This window comes from Poecile atricapillus, chromosome 30 (assembly GCF_030490865.1).
Source record: "Poecile atricapillus isolate bPoeAtr1 chromosome 30, bPoeAtr1.hap1, whole genome shotgun sequence".
NCBI classification, from domain to species: Eukaryota; Metazoa; Chordata; class Aves; order Passeriformes; family Paridae; genus Poecile; species Poecile atricapillus.
In genome coordinates, this window is record NC_081278.1 from 1,437,139 (window position 1) to 1,453,973 (window position 16,835).

The 16,835-nt window shown below is 58.5% G+C and overlaps 3 protein-coding genes across 3 annotated transcripts; 2 read left to right on the top strand and 1 right to left on the bottom strand.

Annotated features, from left to right (window-relative positions):
- The first annotated feature begins 1,378 nt into the window (after positions 1–1,378).
- Positions 1,379–2,461, top strand: LOC131589805 (foot protein 1 variant 2-like). The gene has a single exon (XM_058859585.1). It carries the CDS (start codon positions 1,379–1,381, stop codon positions 2,459–2,461), a length of 1,083 nt encoding a protein of 360 aa, XP_058715568.1.
- Positions 2,462–5,084: 2,623 nt separating this feature from the next.
- On the top strand, positions 5,085–16,424 carry ZBTB45 (zinc finger and BTB domain containing 45). The gene is made up of 2 exons (XM_058859600.1): positions 5,085–6,158; positions 15,062–16,424. The coding sequence occupies exons 1-2, from the start codon at positions 5,204–5,206 to the stop codon at positions 15,496–15,498; spliced, it is 1,392 nt and encodes a 463-aa protein (XP_058715583.1). The 5' UTR covers positions 5,085–5,203; the 3' UTR covers positions 15,499–16,424.
- LOC131589826 (uncharacterized) lies at positions 10,696–15,052 on the bottom strand. Its single transcript, XM_058859601.1, has 5 exons — positions 14,333–15,052; positions 11,483–14,222; positions 11,352–11,381; positions 11,108–11,208; positions 10,696–11,047 (listed from the first exon to the last, which is right to left on the bottom strand). The coding sequence occupies exons 2-5, from the start codon at positions 12,087–12,089 to the stop codon at positions 10,790–10,792; spliced, it is 996 nt and encodes a 331-aa protein (XP_058715584.1). The 5' UTR covers positions 12,090–14,222; positions 14,333–15,052; the 3' UTR covers positions 10,696–10,789.
- Positions 16,425–16,835: the final 411 nt, after the last annotated feature.

A 16,835-nucleotide genomic window follows, 5' to 3' on the forward strand; every position in this document is an offset into this window, starting at 1 on the left:
GCATGGGTCAGCACGGGTCAGCATGGGTTGACATGGGTCAGCATGGGTCAATGTGGGTCAACACGGGTCAACACAGGTCAACACAGGTCAACATGGGTCAACATGAGTCAACATGGGTCAGCGCGGGTCAGCGTGGGTCAGCACGGGTCAACACGGGTCAGCATGGGTCAGCATGGGTCGATGTGGGTCAACCCGGGTCAATGTGGGTCAACATGGGTCAGACCAACACCACTCAACATGGAGAGATGGAGTGACCCAGGTCAACATGGGTCAACACAGGTCAACATGGGTCAGCATGGGTCAGCACGGGTCAGCACGGGTCAGCATGGGTCAGCATGGGTCAGCACGGGTCAACACGGGTCAGCATGGGTCAGCGTGGGTCAGCACGGGTCAGCATGGGTCAGCACGGGTCAGCACGGGTCAGCATGGGTCAGCATGGGTCAGCACGGGTCAGCATGGGTCAGTGAGGGTCAGCACGGGTCAGAGTGGGTCAGCACAGGTCAGCACGGGTCAGCATGGGTCAGCATGGGTCAGCATGGGTCAACACAGGTCAACATGGGTCAGCACAGGTCAGCATGGGTCAGCATGGGTCAGCATGGGTCAGCATGGGTCAGCATGGGTCAACACAGGTCAACATGGGTCAGCACAGGTCAGCATGGGTCAACATGGGTCAGCATGGGTCAGCATGGGTCAGCATGGGTCAACATGGGTCAACATGGGTCAGCACAGGTCAGCATGGGTCAGCATGGGTCAGCATGGGTCAACACGGGTCAGCATGGGTCAGTGTGGGTCAGCATGGGTCAACATGGGTTGACATGGGTTGACATGGGTCAGCATGGGTCAGTGTGGGTCAGCATGGGTCAACACAGGTCAACACGGGTCAACATGGGTCAGCATGGGTCAGCATGGGTCAGCATGGGTCAGCATGGGTCAGTGTGGGTCAACACAGGTCAACATGGGTCAACACAGGTCAACATGGGTCAGCATGGGTCAGCATGGGTCAGCGTGGGTCAACACGGGTCAGCATGGGTCAGCGTGGGTCAGCACGGGTCAGCATGGGTCAGTGTGGGTCAGCATGGGTCAGCATGGGTCAGCACGGGTCAGCATGGGTCAGCATGGGTCAGCGTGGGTCAGCACGGGTCAGTATGGGTCAGCACGGGTCAGCATGGGTCAACATGGGTTGACATGGGTTGACATGGGTCAGCATGGGTCAGACCAACACCAGTCAACATGGAGAGATGGAGTGACCGAGGTCAGCATGGGTCAGCATGGGTCAACATAGATGGACATGGACCATCATGGATTAAGAGGAGTCAAGATGGGTCCACATGGATGGACATGGAGCAACACAGAGCAACACGGAGCAACACGGAGCAACATGGACCAACATGGACCATCATGGACCATCATGAACCATCAGGGACCATCATGGACCATCATGGACCAACACAGACCAACACGGACCATCATGGACCAACATGGACCATCATGGACCATCATGAACCATCAGGGACCAACATGGACCAACATAGACCATCATGGACCATCATGGACCATCACGGACCATTACGGACCAACACGGACCATCATGGACCAACATGGACCAACACGGACCAACATGGACCAACATGGACCATCATGGACCATCATGGACCATCATGGACCATCATGGACCAACATGGACCAACACGGACCATCATGGACCATCATGGACCATCATGGACCATCATGGACCAACATGGACCAAGAGGAGTTGACGTGGGTCAACATGGGTCCACATGGATGGACATGGACCATCATGGATCAAGAGGAGTTAAGATGGGTCGACGTGGATGGACACGAAGCAACATGGACCAACACAGACCATCATGGACCATCACGGATCAACACGGACCATCATGGACCAACACGGACCAACATGGACCATCATAGACCATCATGGACCTTCATGGACCAACATGGACCATCATGGACCATCATGGACCACCATGGACCATCATGGACCATCATGGACCAAGAGGAGTTGACGTGGGTCAACATGGGTCCACATGGATGGACATGGACTAACATGGACCAACATGGGCCAACATGGACCAACGTGGATGATCATAGACCATCATGGACCATCATGGACCATCATGGACCAACATGGATGATCATGGACCAACACAGACCAACATGGACCAACATGGACCATCATGGACCAACATGGACCAAGATGGACCAACACGGACCAACATGGACCATCATGGACCAACATGGACCAACACGGACCAACATGGACCAACATGGACCAACATGGACCATCATGGACCATCATGGACCATCATGGACCAACATGGACCATCATGGACCATCATGGACGATCATGGACCATCATGGACCAACATGGACCACCATGGACCATCATGGACCATCATGGACCATCATGGACCAAGGAACATGGGGGAGCTCAGCCTGACACAGGCCAAGAGGGGCCGGTTTGACCCTCTGGGGTCTCTGTGGATCCCTGGGGGATCTGGGGGGACTTTGGGGTCCCGGTGAGGATTCCTGGGGGTGTCCATGAGGATTTTGGGGTCCCGGTGAGGATTCTTGGGGGGGGTCCATGGGGATTTTGGGGTCCCGGTGAGGATTCCGGGGGGGTCCATGAGGATTTTGGGGTCCCGGTGAGGATTTTTGGGGGGTCCATGGGGATTTTGGGGTCCCGGTGAGGATTTTTGGGGGGTCCATGGGGATTTTGGGGTCCCGGTGAGGATTTTTGGGGGGTCTTTGGGACCATTGGGGTCCCAGTGAGGATTCCTGGGGGCGTCCATGAGGATTTTGGGGTCCCGGTGAGGATTTTTGGGGTCCCTGTGAGGATTCCTGGGGGGCCCATGGGACCTTTGGGGTCCCGGTGAGGATTTTTGGGGGGGTCCATGGGGATTTTGGGGTCCCGGTGAGGATTTTTGGGGGGGTCCATGAGGATTTTGGGGTCCCGGTGAGGATACTTGGGGGGGGTCCATGGGGATTTTGGGGTCCCCGTGGGGATTTTTGGGGGGGTCTGGGGGGATTTTGGGGTCCCGGTGAGGATTCCTGGGGGTGTCCATGAGGATTTTGGGGTCCCGGTGAGGATTCCGGGGGGGTCTGGGGGGAACTTTGGGGTCCCGGTGAGGATTTTTGGGGGTGTCCACGAGGATTTTGGGGTCCCGGTGAGGATTTTTGGGGGGTCTTTGGGGATTTTGGGGTCCCGGTGAGGATTCCGGGGGGGTCCATGGGGATTTTGGGGTCCCGGTGAGGATTTTTGGGGGGTCCATGGGGATTTTGGGGTCCCGGTGAGGATTCCGGGGGGGTCTGGGGGGAACTTTGGGGTCCCGGTGAGGATTCCTGGGGGTGTCCATGAGGATTTTGGGGTCCCGGTGAGGATTTTTGGGGGGTCTTTGGGACATTTGGGGTCCCTGTGAGGATTCTTGGGGGGTCCATGGGGATTTTGGGGTCCCGGTGAGGATTTTTGGGGGGTCCATGAGGATTTTGGGGTCCCGGTAAGGATTTTTGGGGGGTCTTTGGGACCATTGGGGTCCCGGTGAGGATTCCTGGGGGCGTCCATGAGGATTTTGGGGTCCTGGTGAGGATTTTTGGGGGGTCTTTGGGGATTTTGGGGTCCCGGTGAGGATTTTTGGGGTCCCTGTGAGGATTCCTGGGGGGGTCCATGGGGATTTTGGGGTCCCGGTGAGGATTTTTGGGGGGTCTTTGGGGATTTTGGGGTCCCAGGGAGGATTTTTGGGGGGTCCATGGGGATTTTGGGGTCCCGGTGAGGATTTTTGGGGGGTCCACGGGGATTTTGGGGTCCCGGTGAGGATTATTGGGGGGTCCATGGGGATTTTGGGGTCCCGGTGAGGATTTTTGGGGGGTCCATGGGGATTTTGGGGTCCTGGTGAGGATTTTTGGGGGGTCCATGGGGATTTTGGGGTCCCCGTGAGGATCCCGCTCCCGGGGTTCCCTATGGACGATCCGGAACCTCCGGCCCACCAGGGGGCGCCATCCGTCCCGCGGCCTCTCCTCCCGTCTCTATGGCTGAAGGGGGGCGCTCTGGGCCCTCTCGATGATCCACACTCGCTTCCGGTCTGGTCTAGCGGAAGTGACGTCAGAGAGCGGCGGCGGCGGGAGCAGGAGCGAGGTGTGGGGGAGGGGCCGGGGGGGGGTCCTGGGGGTTTTTGGGGTGGGGGAGGGGAAAGGGTGGGGTCGGGAGATCCCGAGGGGTCCCGGGAGGGTGGGAAATTGGCTCGGGTGGCGCCGGCTGTCGTGACAGGTCGGCGACATCCCGCCCGGTGTCCCTCGGGGCCCCGCGGTGACGTCACACGGGGTGTCCCCCATCAATGTCCCCGGGCCCTGGTGACGTCACACGGGGTGTCCCCAGCCCCCGTTCCCGTAGAATGTCCCCAACCCCGTCTCTCTGCAGGTACCGCCAGCCTCGCCGCTGTCCCGCTGTCCCGGTGTCCCGGTGTGTTCCGGTGTGACCCGGTGTGTCCCGCTGCCCGGTGTCCCGGTGTCCCCCTGTCCCGCTGTCCCCCTGTCCCACTGTCCCGCTGTCGCGCTGTCCCGGTGTCCTGGTGACCCGGTGTCCCACTGTCCCGGTGTCCCCGTGTCCCCTGTAACCCCACCGTGTCCCCTGGTGTCCCCAGAGTCCCTGTGTCCCCGTGTCCCTGTGTCCCCAGTGTCCCCAGTGTCCCCGGTGTCCCCGTGTCCCCTGTAACCCACAGTGTCCCCGTGTCCCTGTGTCCACAGTGTCCCCGTGTCCCCGGTGTCCCTGGTGTCCCCTGGTGTCCCCGTGTCCCCAGTGTCCCAGTGTTCCCTGGTGACCCCAGTGTCCCCGGTGTCCACTCTATCCCCACCCTGTCCCAGTGTCCCAGTGTCCCCTGTATCCCCGGTGTCCCTGGTGTCCCCGGTCCCCTGTAACCCAACCGTGTCCCTGTGTCCTCAGTGTCCCCAGTGTCCCCTCTAACCTGTGTCCCCTCATTCCCCACCGTGTCCCCTCTATCCCCATAGTGTCCCCTGTGTCCCCTCACTCCTCACTGTGACCTCTCATTCTCCACTGTGTCCCCAGTGTCCGCAGTGTCCCTGTGTCCCCGGTGTCCCCTGGTGTCCCCAGTGTCCCTGTGTCCCCCGTTGTCCCCTGGTGTCCCCTGGTGTCCCCTGGTGTCCCCGTTGTCCCCGTGTCCCCGTGGCCATGCCCGAGGCCGTGCACTACATCCACCTGCAGAACTTCAGCCGCTCTCTGCTGGAGACGCTCAACGGGCAGCGCGTGGCCGGCCAGTTCTGCGACGTCACCGTGCGCATCCGCGAGGCCTCGCTGCGCGCCCACCGCTGCGTGCTGGCCGCCGGCAGCCCCTTCTTCCACGATAAGCTGCTGCTGGGCCACTCGGCCATCGAGGTGCCGCCCGTGGTGCCCTCGGCGGCCGTGCGCCAGCTGGTGGAGTTCCTCTACAGCGGCAGCCTGGTGGTGGCCCAGTCCGAGGCGCTGCACATCCTGACGGCCGCCTCGGTGCTGCAGATCAAGACGGTCATCGACGAGTGCACGCAGATCATCTCGCAGGGCCGCGGCCCCGCCGCGCTGCCCCTGCCACACAAAGCGCCGGGGCCGCCGCCGGTGCCGCCGCCGGAGCTCGAGGGGCTGGCGGAGCCGGCGCCCGGCGGCCACAGCCGCAAGCAGCGGCAGCCGCTGCGCCTGGCGCCGGCGCTCAAGGAGGAGCGCCGGGACTTGGAGGAGGAGGAGGAGGAGGAGGAGGAGGAGGGAGAGGATGAAGAGGGGCCTCAGGAAGGTGTTGGCCCGCCAGGTGTGGCCCCTCCGCCCTTCCCCACCGCGGACCCCCCGTTTTTTGGTGCCCCCGAGGTTTTCCCCGACGCTTTCCTGCCGCCCTGGCCCGGCGACGACGGCGGCGGCGGCGCCTTCGGGCCCGAGCGCGGCCGGGAGGCGCCGGTGGGGGACGGCTTCGGGTTTGGGGCTCCCCCAGCTCTGGCACCGCCCTATGAGGGGGGCATGGAGGGGGGGACTGTCCCCATGGCCCCCCCGGCGCCCTCGGCCGGGCCCCACCGTGGCCCCCAGCCCCCCTACCAGTGCAGCCATTGCCAGAAGAGCTTCAGCTCCCGCAAGAACTACACCAAGCACATGTTCATCCACTCAGGTGAGCCGCGCTGGGGAGGGGTCCTGGTGACACACCTGGGGCTGGTGGTGACACTCCTGGGGCTGGTGGTGACACGTGTGGGTCTCATGGTGACACTTCTGGGGCTGGTGGTGACACTCCTGGGGCTGGTGGTGACACGTGTGGGTCTATGGTGACACACGTGGGTCTGGTGGTGACACACCTGGGTCTCGTGGTGACACACCAGGGTCTCATGGTGACACGTGTGGGTCTGGTGGTGACACATCAGGGTCCGGTGGTGACACCTGGGTCTCGTGGTGACGCACCTGGGTCTGGTGGTGACACACGTGGGTCTCATGGTGACACACCAGAGTCTGGTGGTGACACACATGGGTCTGGTGGTGACACACCGGGGTCTCGTGGTGACACGCGTGGGTCTCATGGTGACACACATGGGTCTCGTGGTGACATACATGGGTCTCATGGTGACACACCTGGGTCTGGTGGTGACACACCAGGGTCTCGTGGTGACACACCAGGGTCTCGTGGTGACACACCTGGGTCTGGTGGTGACACACCAGGGTCTCGTGGTGACACACCAGGGTCTGGTGGTGACACACCAGGGTCTCATGGTGACACACGTGGGTCTCGTGGTGACACACGTGGGTCTCGTGGTGACAGGTGTGGGTCTCATGGTGACACACGTGGGTCTCATGGTGACACGTGTGGGTCTCATGGTGACAGACATGGGTCTGGTGGTGACACACAGTGGTGTCCTGCATCCATCCCTGCTGACCTGGATCAATCCCTTGGTGTCCTGCCAGTTGAGTCCCATTGACCCACACTGGCCTGTGCTGACCAGTGCTGACCAGTGCTGACCTTTGCTGACCAGTGCTGACCAGTGCTGACCAGTGCTGACCAGGGCTGTCCTGTGCTGACCAGTGCTGGCCTGTGCTGACCAGTGCTGGCCTGTGCTGACCAGTGCTGACCAGTGGTGGCCTGTGCTGACCAGTGCTGACCAGTGCTGACCCGTGCTGACCAGTGCTGACCTGTGCTGACCAGTGCTGACCAGTGCTGGCCTGTGCTGACCAGCGCTGAACAGTGCTGACCAGTGCTGGCCTTTGCTGGCCTGTGCTGACCAGTGCTGGCCTTTGCTGGCCTGTGCTGACCAGTGTTGACCAGTGCTGACCCACGTTGGTCTGTATTGACCAGTGTTGACCCACATTGGCCTCTACTGACCCACGTTTGCCCACGCTGGCCAATGCTGGCCCACATTGGTCTGCACCGACCCATGCTGGCCTCTGCTGGAGGCTTCACTGGCCCAGTGCTGACCCATGGTGGCCCCTGCTGATCCACACTGACCCCTCTTGGTCATTTTCACTCGTGTCTCTCCATGTCCATCCGTTTTGGCCTGGCTGGGTCCGTGATGTCCCAGGTCACTCTGTGCTGACCCGCTGCTCACCTGGCTTCACCCACGTTGACCCGTGGTGGCCCCGGTCATCTGCCGGTGCTCCGTGTTGAGCTACGGTGACCCGTGGTGGCCCCGATCAACTGCCGGTGCTCCACCTTGAGCTACGGTGACCCGTGGTGGTCCCGGTCAACGGCCGGTGCTCCACGTTGAGCTACGGTGACCCGTGGTGGCCCTGGTCAAGTGCCCGTGCTTCACGTTGAGCTATGGTGACCCGTGGTGGCCCCGGTCAAGTGCCGGTGCTCTGTGTTGAGCTACGGTGACCCGTGGTGGCCCTGGTCATCTGCCGGTGCTCCATGTTGAGCTACGGTGACCCGTGGTGGCCCCGGTCAAGTGCCCGTGCTCCACGTTGAGCTACAGTGACCCGTGGTGGCCCCGGTGAACTGCCGGTGCTCCACGTTGAGCTACGGTGATCCGTGGTGGCCCCAGTCAACTGTCGGTGCTCCATGTTGAGCTACGGTGACCCATGGTGGCCCTGGTCAAGTGCCGGTGCTCCTCGTTGAGCTACAGTGATCGGTGGTGGCCCCAGTCAACTGCCGGTGCTCCACGTTGGGCTACGGTGACCCGTGGTGGCCCCGGTCAAGTGCCGGTGCTCCACGTTGAGCTACGGTGATCGGTGGTGGCCCCGGTCAACTGTCGGTGCTCCACGTTGAGCTACGGTGACCCGTGGTGGCCCCGGTCATCTGCCGGTGCTCCACATTGAGCTACGGTGATCGGTGGTGGCCCTGGTCAACTGCCGGTGCTCCGCGTTGGGCTACGGTGATCCGTGGTGGCCCTGGTCAAGTGCCGGTGCTCCACCTTGAGCTACGGTGACCCGTGGTGGCCCTGGTCAAGTGCCTGTGCTCCTCGTTGAGCTACGGTGACCCGTGGTGACCCCGGTGAACTGCTGGTGCTCCACGTTGAGCTACGGTGATTGGTGGTGGCCCTGGTCATCTGCCGGTGCTCCACGTTGAGCTATGGTGACCCGTGGTGGCCCCGGTCAACTGTCGGTGCTCCGTGTTGAGCTACGGTGACCCATGGTGGCCCTGGTCAAGTGCCGGTGCTCCACGTTGAGCTACGGTGATCGGTGGTGGCCCTGGTCAAGTGCCCGTGCTCCACGTTGAGCTACGGTGATCGGTGGTGGCCCTGGTCAAGTGCCCGTGCTCCACGTTGAGCTACGGTGACCCGTGGTGGCCCCGGTCAACTGCTGGTGCTCTGTGTTGAGCTATGGTGATCCATGGTGGCCCTGGTCAAGTGCTGGTGCTCCACGTTGAGCTACGGTGACCCGTGGTGGCCCCGGTCAACTGCCGGTGCTCCGCGTTGAGCTACGGTGACCCGTGGTGGCCCTGGTCAACTGCCGGTGCTCCACGTTGAGCTACGGTGACCCGTGGTGGCCCCGGTCAAGTGCCCGTGCTCCACGTTGAGCTACGGTGATCCGTGGTGGCCCCGGTCAACTGCCGGTGCTCCACCTTGAGCTACGGTGACCCGTGGTGGCCCCGGTCAACTGCCGGTGCTCCACGTTGAGCTACGGTGGTCGGTGGTGGCCCTGGTCAACTGCCGGTGCTCCGCGTTGAGTTACGGTGATCCGTGGTGGCCCCGGTCAACTGTCGGTGCTCCAAGTTGGGCTACAGTGACCTGTGGTGGCCCTGGTCAACTGCCGGTGCTCCACGTTGAGCTACGGTGATCCGTGGTGGCCCCGGTCAAGTGCCCGTGCTCCACGTTGAGCTACGGTGATCCGTGGTGGCCCCGGTCAACTGCCGGTGCTCCACGTTGAGCTACGGTGACCCGTGGTGGCCCCGGTCAAGTGCTGGTGCTCCACGTTGAGCTACGGTGATCCGTGGTGGCCCCGGTCAACTGTCGGTGCTCCACGTTGAGCTACGGTGATTGGTGGTGGCCCTGGTCATCTGCCGGTGCTCCACCTTGAGCTACGGTGACCCGTGGTGGCCCCGGTCAACTGCTGGTGCTCCGTGTTGAGCTACGGTGATCGGTGGTGGCCCTGGTCAACTGCCGGTGCTCCGCGTTGAGCTACAGTGACCCGTGGTGGCCCACATCAATCCATGGTGACTCATATTGATTGATCCATGCTGATCGATCCATTGGTCCATCTCTATCAATCCACATTGAACCATCTGGACTCTGTTGACTTCCGTTGACTTGGGTTGATCCTTGTTGACCCACGTTGATCGGTGTTGGCCCAAATTGACTTGTATTGATCCATGTTGGCCAGGATTGATCCATGTTGGCCACTATTGATCCATGTTGGCCAGTATTGATCCATGTTGGCCCATCTTGATCCATGTTGGCCAGGATTGATCCATGTTGGCCAGGATTGATCCGTGTTGGCCAGGATTGATCCGTGTTGGCCCGTATTGATCCATGTTGGCCAGGATTGATCCATGTTGGCCAGTATTGATCCGTGTTGGCCAGTATTGATCCATGTTGGCCCATCTTGATCCGTGTTGGCCAGGATTAATCCATGTTGGCCCATCTTGATCCATGTTGGCCAGTATTGATCCATGTTGGCCAGGATTGATCCGTGTTGGCCAGGATTGATCCATGTTGGCCAGGATTGATCCATGTTGGCCCATATTGATCCATGTTGGCCAGTATTGATCCATGTTGGCCAGTATTGATCCGTGTTGGCCAGTATTGATCCATGTTGGCCCATCTTGATCCATGTTGGCCACTATTGATCCATGTTGGCCACTATTGATCCACGTTGGCCCATCTTGATCCATGTTGGCCCATCTTGATCCATGTTGGCCACTATTGATCCATGTTGGCCACTATTGATCCATGTTGGCCCGTATTGATCTGTGTTGACCAGGATTGATCCGTGTTGGCCAGGATTGATCCATGTTGGCCCATATTGATCCATGTTGGCCAGGATTGATCCATGTTGGCCAGGATTGATCCATGTTGGCCAGTATTGATCCATGTTGGCCCATCTTGATCCATGTTGGCCAGTATTGATCCATGTTGGCCACTATTGATCCATGTTGGCCCATCTTGATCCATGTTGGCCAGTATTGATCCATGTTGGCCCGTATTGATCTGTGTTGACCAGGATTGATCCGTGTTGGCCAGGATTGATCCATGTTGGCCCATATTGATCCATGTTGGCCAGGATTGATCCATGTTGGCCAGGATTGATCCATGTTGGCCAGTATTGATCCATGTTGGCCCATCTTGATCCATGTTGGCCAGTATTGATCCATGTTGGCCACTATTGATCCATGTTGGCCCATCTTGATCCATGTTGGCCAGTATTGATCCATGTTGGCCCATCTTGATCCATGTTGACCAGGATTGATCGATGTTGGCCAGTATTGGTCCATGTTGGCCCATACTTGACCTGGACTGATCCATCTTGGCACGCGTTGGCCCATGTTGGCCCATGTTGAGCCTGTTGGCCTGTTCCAATCCATGTTGACCCCTGGTGACCCACATGGACCTGTATTGATCCATGTTGGCCCACATGGACCTGTATTGATCCATGTTGGCCCACATGGACCTGTATTGATCCATGTTGGCCCACATTGACCTGTATTGATCCATGTTGACCCACACTGATCCATTTTGGTCCATGGAAGCCCATACTGATCCATGTTGACCTAAGTTGATCTGTTTTGGGCTCATGTTGACCTGTATTGATCCTTTTTGGCCCACATTGACCTTTATTGATCCATGTTGACCCACATTGACCTGGATTGATCCATTTTGATTGATCCATTGATTGATCATTTGATTGATCCATCCACATTGATCCATTTTGGGATCATGTTGACCTGTATTGATCCATTTTGGCCCACATTGACCTTTATTGATCCATGTTGACCCCCACTGATCCGTTTTGGTCCATGGAAGCCCACACTGATCCATGTTGACCCACACTGATCCATTTTGAGGTCATGTTGACCTGTATTGATCCATGTTGACCCACACTGATCCATTTTGGTCCATGGAAGCCCACACTGATCCATGATGACCCACATTGATCTGTTTTGGCCCACATTGACCTGTATTGATCCATCTTGACCCACACTGATCCATGATGACCCACATTGATCCATTTTGGCCCACGCTGACCTGTATTGATCCATGTTGACCCACATTGATCCACATTGATCCATTTTGGCCCATGCTGACCCACAGTGATCCATTTTGGCCCACATTGACCTGTATTGATCCATCTTGACCCACACTGATCCATTTCGGTCCATGGAAGCCCATACTGATCCATGATGACCCACACTGATCCATTTTGGGGTCATGTTGGCCTGTATCGATCCATGTTGGCCCACATTGATCCATTTTGGCCCATGCTGACCTGTATTGACCCATGTCAGCCCACGTTGACCTGTATTGATCCATTTTGACCCACATTGACCTTTATTGATCCATGTTGACCCACATTGATCTGTATCGATCCATTTTGACCCACATTGACCTTTATTGATCCATGTTGACCTACATTGATCCATTTTGGGCTCATTTGACCCACTTTGATGCATTTTGGCCCACATTGACCTTTATTGATCCATGTTGACCCACATTGATCTGTATCAATCCATTTTGACCCACATTGACCTTTATTGATCCATGTTGACCCACACTGACCCATTTTGGTCCATGGAAGCCCACACTGATCCATGTTGGCCCACATTGATCCATTTTGGCCCATGCTGACCCACAGTGATCCATTTTGGCCCACACTGACCTGTATTGATCCATGTTGACCCACATTGACCTTTATTGATCCATCTTGACCCACACTGATCTATTTTGGGCTCATTTGAACCATGTCAATCCGTTTTGGGGTCATGTTGACCTGTATTGATCCATATTGACCCACACTGATCCATTTTGGCCCATGCTGACCCACATTGATCCATGTTGACCCACACTGACCTTTATTGATCCATGTTCACCCACACTGATCCATTTTGGGGTCACATTGACTTGTATCAATCCATGTTGGCCCACACTGACCTGTGTTGATCCATTTTGATTGATCCATTGATTGATCATTTGATTGATCCATCCACATTGATCCATTTTGGGATCATGTTGACCTGTATTGATCCATGTTGACCCACACTGATCCATTTTGGTCCATGGAAGCCCATACTGATCCATGTTGACCTAAGTTGATCTGTTTTGGGCTCATTTTGACCTGTATTGATCTTTTTTGGCCCACATTGAGCTGTATTGATCCATGTTGGCCCACACTGACCTCTGTTGATCCATTTTGATTGATCCATTGATTGATCATTTGATTGATCCATCCACATTGATCCATTTTGGGATCATGTTGACCTGTATCGATCCATGTTGACCCACACTGATCCATGTTGACCCACGTTGACTGATATTGATCCATGTTGACCCACATTGATCCATATTGGCCCACATTGACCTGTATTGATCCATGTTGGCCCATGTTGACCTGTACTGATCCATGTTGGCCCATGTTGACCTGTATTGATCCATGTTGGCCCATGTTGACCTGTATTGATCCATATTGGCCCATGTTGACCTGTATTGATCCATATTGGGCCACATTGACCTGTATTGATCCATGTTGGCCCACGTTGATCCATTTTGATCCATGCTGACCCACACTGATCCATGTTGGCCCACACTGACCTGTATTGATCCATGCTGACCCACATTGACCTGTATTGATCCATGTTGACCCCTTTTAACACACACTGACCAGTATCGATGTATGGTGGCCCCTATTGAACCATATTGACCTGTATTGACCTATATTGACCCACACTGACGTATATTGACCCACACTGACCGGTACTGACCCCTGCTGACCCACACTGACCTGTACTGACCCACACTGACCCACACTGACCTGTACTGACCCCTGCTGACCCACACTGACCTGTACTGACCCACACTGACCCACACTGACCTGTACTGACCCACACTGACCTGTACTGACCCCTGCTGACCCACACTGACCGGTACTGACCCACACTGACCCACACTGACCTGTACTGACCCACACTGACCCACACTGACCTGTACTAACCCACACTGACCCACACTGACCTGTACTGACCTGTACTGACCCACACTGACCTCTGCTGACCCACACTGACCTGTACTGACCCACACTGACCTATATTGACCCACACTGACTGGTACTGACCCCTGCTGACCTGTACTGACCCACACTGACCTGTACTGACCCACACTGACCTGTACTGACCCCTGCTGACCCACAGTGACCTGTACTGACCCACACTGACCTGTACTGACCCACACTGACCCACACTGACCTGTACTGACCCACACTGACCCACACTGACCTGTACTGACCCACACTGACCCACACTGACCTGTACTGACCCACACTGACCCACACTGACCTGTACTGACCTGTACTGTCCCGCACTGACCTGTACTGACCTATATTGATCCACACTGACCTGTACTGACCCACACTGACCTGTACTGACCTATATTGATCCACACTGACCTGTACTGACCCACACTGACCCACACTGACCTGTACTGACCCCTGCTGACCCACACTGACCTGTACTGACCTGTACTGACCCACACTGACCTGTACTGACCTGTACTGACCCACACTGACCTGTACTGACCCACACTGACCTGTGCTGACCCACACTGACCTGTACTGACCCACACTGACCGGTACCAATCCACACTGACCGGTACTGACCCACACTGACTGGTACCAATCCACACTGACTGGTACTGACCCACACTGACCCACACTGACCTGTGCTGACCCACACTGACCTGTACTGACCCACACTGACCCACTCTGACCTGTACTGACCCACACTGACCCACACTGAACTGTACTGACCTGTACTGACCCACACTGACCTGTACTGACCCACACTGACCTGTACTGACCCACACTGACTGGTACCGATCCACACTGACCTGTGCTGACCCACACTGATCTGTACTGACCTGTACTGACCCACACTGACTGGTACCAGTCCACACTGACCTGTACTGACCCCTGCTGGCCCACACTGACCTGTACTGACCCACACTGACCAGTACCAATCCACACTGACCTGTACTGACCCACACTGATCTGTACTGACCCACACTGACCAGTACCAATCCACACTGACCTGTACTGACCCACACTGACTGGTACCAGTCCACACTGACCTGTACTAACTCACACTGACCGGTACCAATCCACACTGACCTGTACTGACCTGTACTGTCCCGCACTGACCTGTACTGACCTGTACTGACCCGCACTGACCTGTACTGACCCACACTGACCTGTACTGACCTGTACTGTCCCACACTGACCTGTACTGACCTGTACTGACCCACACTGACCTGTACTGACCCACACTGACCCACACTGACCTGTACTGACCCACACTGACCTGTACTGACCCCTGCTGACCCACACTGATGGTGCCAATCCAGGCTGCCCCACGCTGACTCCAGTTGCCCCGCGTTTTCCTCTCCGCAGGCGAGAAGCCCCACCAGTGCTCCATCTGCTGGCGCTCCTTCTCCCTCCGGGACTACCTGCTCAAGCACATGGTGACGCACACGGGCGTCCGCGCCTTCCAGTGCGGCGTCTGCTGCAAGCGCTTCACCCAGAAGAGCTCCCTCAACGTCCACATGCGCACGCACCGCCCCGAGCGCTTCCAGTGCCGCCTCTGCACCAAGGGCTTCTCCCACCGCACCCTCCTGGAGCGCCACGCCGCCGCCTCGCACCCCGTGCCCCCGCCGGGGCCGCCGCCGGGGCCGCCGCCGGGGCTACCACCGGGGCTACCACCGGGGCTACCACCGGGACCGCCACCAGGGCCGCCGCCGGGGCCGCCGCTGGGGCAGCCGGCAGAACCTGGACTGGGCACGTGGCCAGGGCCGGATGCTGGAGGTGCTGGCCCCACTCACACGGCGTGAAGGGGAGACCCTGCCCCTCCAAGAGCCTTGAGGGTGGACCTGGGGGCTCCTCGGTGCCTGTGGGTCCGGTGGAGCGTCCGGGGTAAAGCCTGGAGGAAGCGGCCGAGATGCTCTCCGTCGGATTCGGGGAGTTGCGGGGGTGTTCCCGGCGACAGGAGAAGGGGACCAGGACACCCCAATGGGAACGGGGACGTGGGGAACGTCTGGGGCTCCTTGCAGCACCGGGATGGTGGAACAAATCCTGCTGGGAACTGCGCTGGGGCGCCTGGAATCCAGGAGGAGGTGGGCGATGGCCAACACGGCGTCGCCGAGGAGCTGGGGAAGCTCAGTGGCTCTGGTGGTGGCGGGTGACGACATCGATGACCTGATGGCACCCCCAGAACGTTCTGGAACCGAGCTGGGCACAGGGATTGGACGGATGGACCACACCATGAGTCCAGAGGAGGCCATGGAGATGCTCAGAGGGCTGGACAGAGTTGAGGTGTCCCACCTGGAGGAGGGAAGGAGCTGGGGACACCTGAGAGCCCTTTCCAGTGCCTGAAGGGGCTCCAAGGGCTGCAGAGGGACTTTGGACAAAGGCCTGGGGTGCCAGGACACGGGGAATGGCTTCCCACTGGAAAAGGGGCGACGGAGGTGGAATTTTGGGGAGAAATCCCTGCCTGTGAGGGGCTGGAATGGCATTCCCAGTGAAGCTGGGTCAGTGGGAGGTCAGTGGAAGCGTTTCATGGCTCTGTGACCCCACCCTGGCCACGGAGGGACACCTGGAGAGACACAGGGTCCCTCTTTGTCCCCTCCCCAGCACGTGGCTCCTGTCCCCTCGGACGGTGACAACGAACACGGGGGGGTTTATGGACAGTTCTGGTGCCGTTATTGCCGTTTTTTACACTAAAAATCTCCGACGTCCCTTCCACGTGTCCCCTGCTCAGCCGCGGTCACCGGGAAGGGCCGAGCCTGTTCATGGCCACCTCAAGGGCCCAAACCCATCCCTGTGGCCACTTGGCCATGTCAAGAGCCCAAACCCATCCTTGTGGCCACTGGCCACATCCTCCTGACTCGGTTTCTCCAGCCGCAGTCACCGAGAAGGGCCGAGCCCGTTCATGGCCACCTCAAGGTCCCAAACCCATCCCTGTGGCCACTGGCCATGTCCCCCTGACTCAGTTTCTCCAGCTGCGGGTGTCGGTGGCCACGCCAGGTCCCCAGGGCCACCACCGGCCGTGTCATGGCTCCATCACAAACCCCCCTGAGATCCACACGGGGACCTCCCGGAGCCACCAGGACACGGCCGGGGACGTGGGGGTGGGGATTTGGGGACACTGAGGGGGACACTGGGTGACCCT

Bases quoted from the DNA above. Each gene is read 5' to 3' on its own strand.
- LOC131589805 (XM_058859585.1), top strand. From the start codon at position 1,379: ATGGACCAACATGGACCATCATGGACCATCATGAACCATCAGGGACCA.
- ZBTB45 (XM_058859600.1), top strand. From the start codon at position 5,204: ATGCCCGAGGCCGTGCACTACATCCACCTGCAGAACTTCAGCCGCTCT. The intron at 6,159-15,061 runs GTGAGCCGCGCT...TCCTCTCCGCAG, and splicing joins GCACATGTTCATCCACTCAG to GCGAGAAGCCCCACCAGTGC.
- LOC131589826 (XM_058859601.1), bottom strand. From the start codon at position 12,089: ATGTGGGCCAAAATGCATCAAAGTGGGTCAAATGAGCCCAAAATGGAT. The intron at 11,209-11,351 runs GTCAACATGATC...GGATCAATACAG, and splicing joins GCCAAAATGGATCAATACAG to GTCAACATGAGCCCAAAACA. The intron at 11,048-11,107 runs GTCAATGTGGGC...GGATCAATACAG, and splicing joins GTCAACATGGATCAATACAG to GTCCATGTGGGCCAACATGG.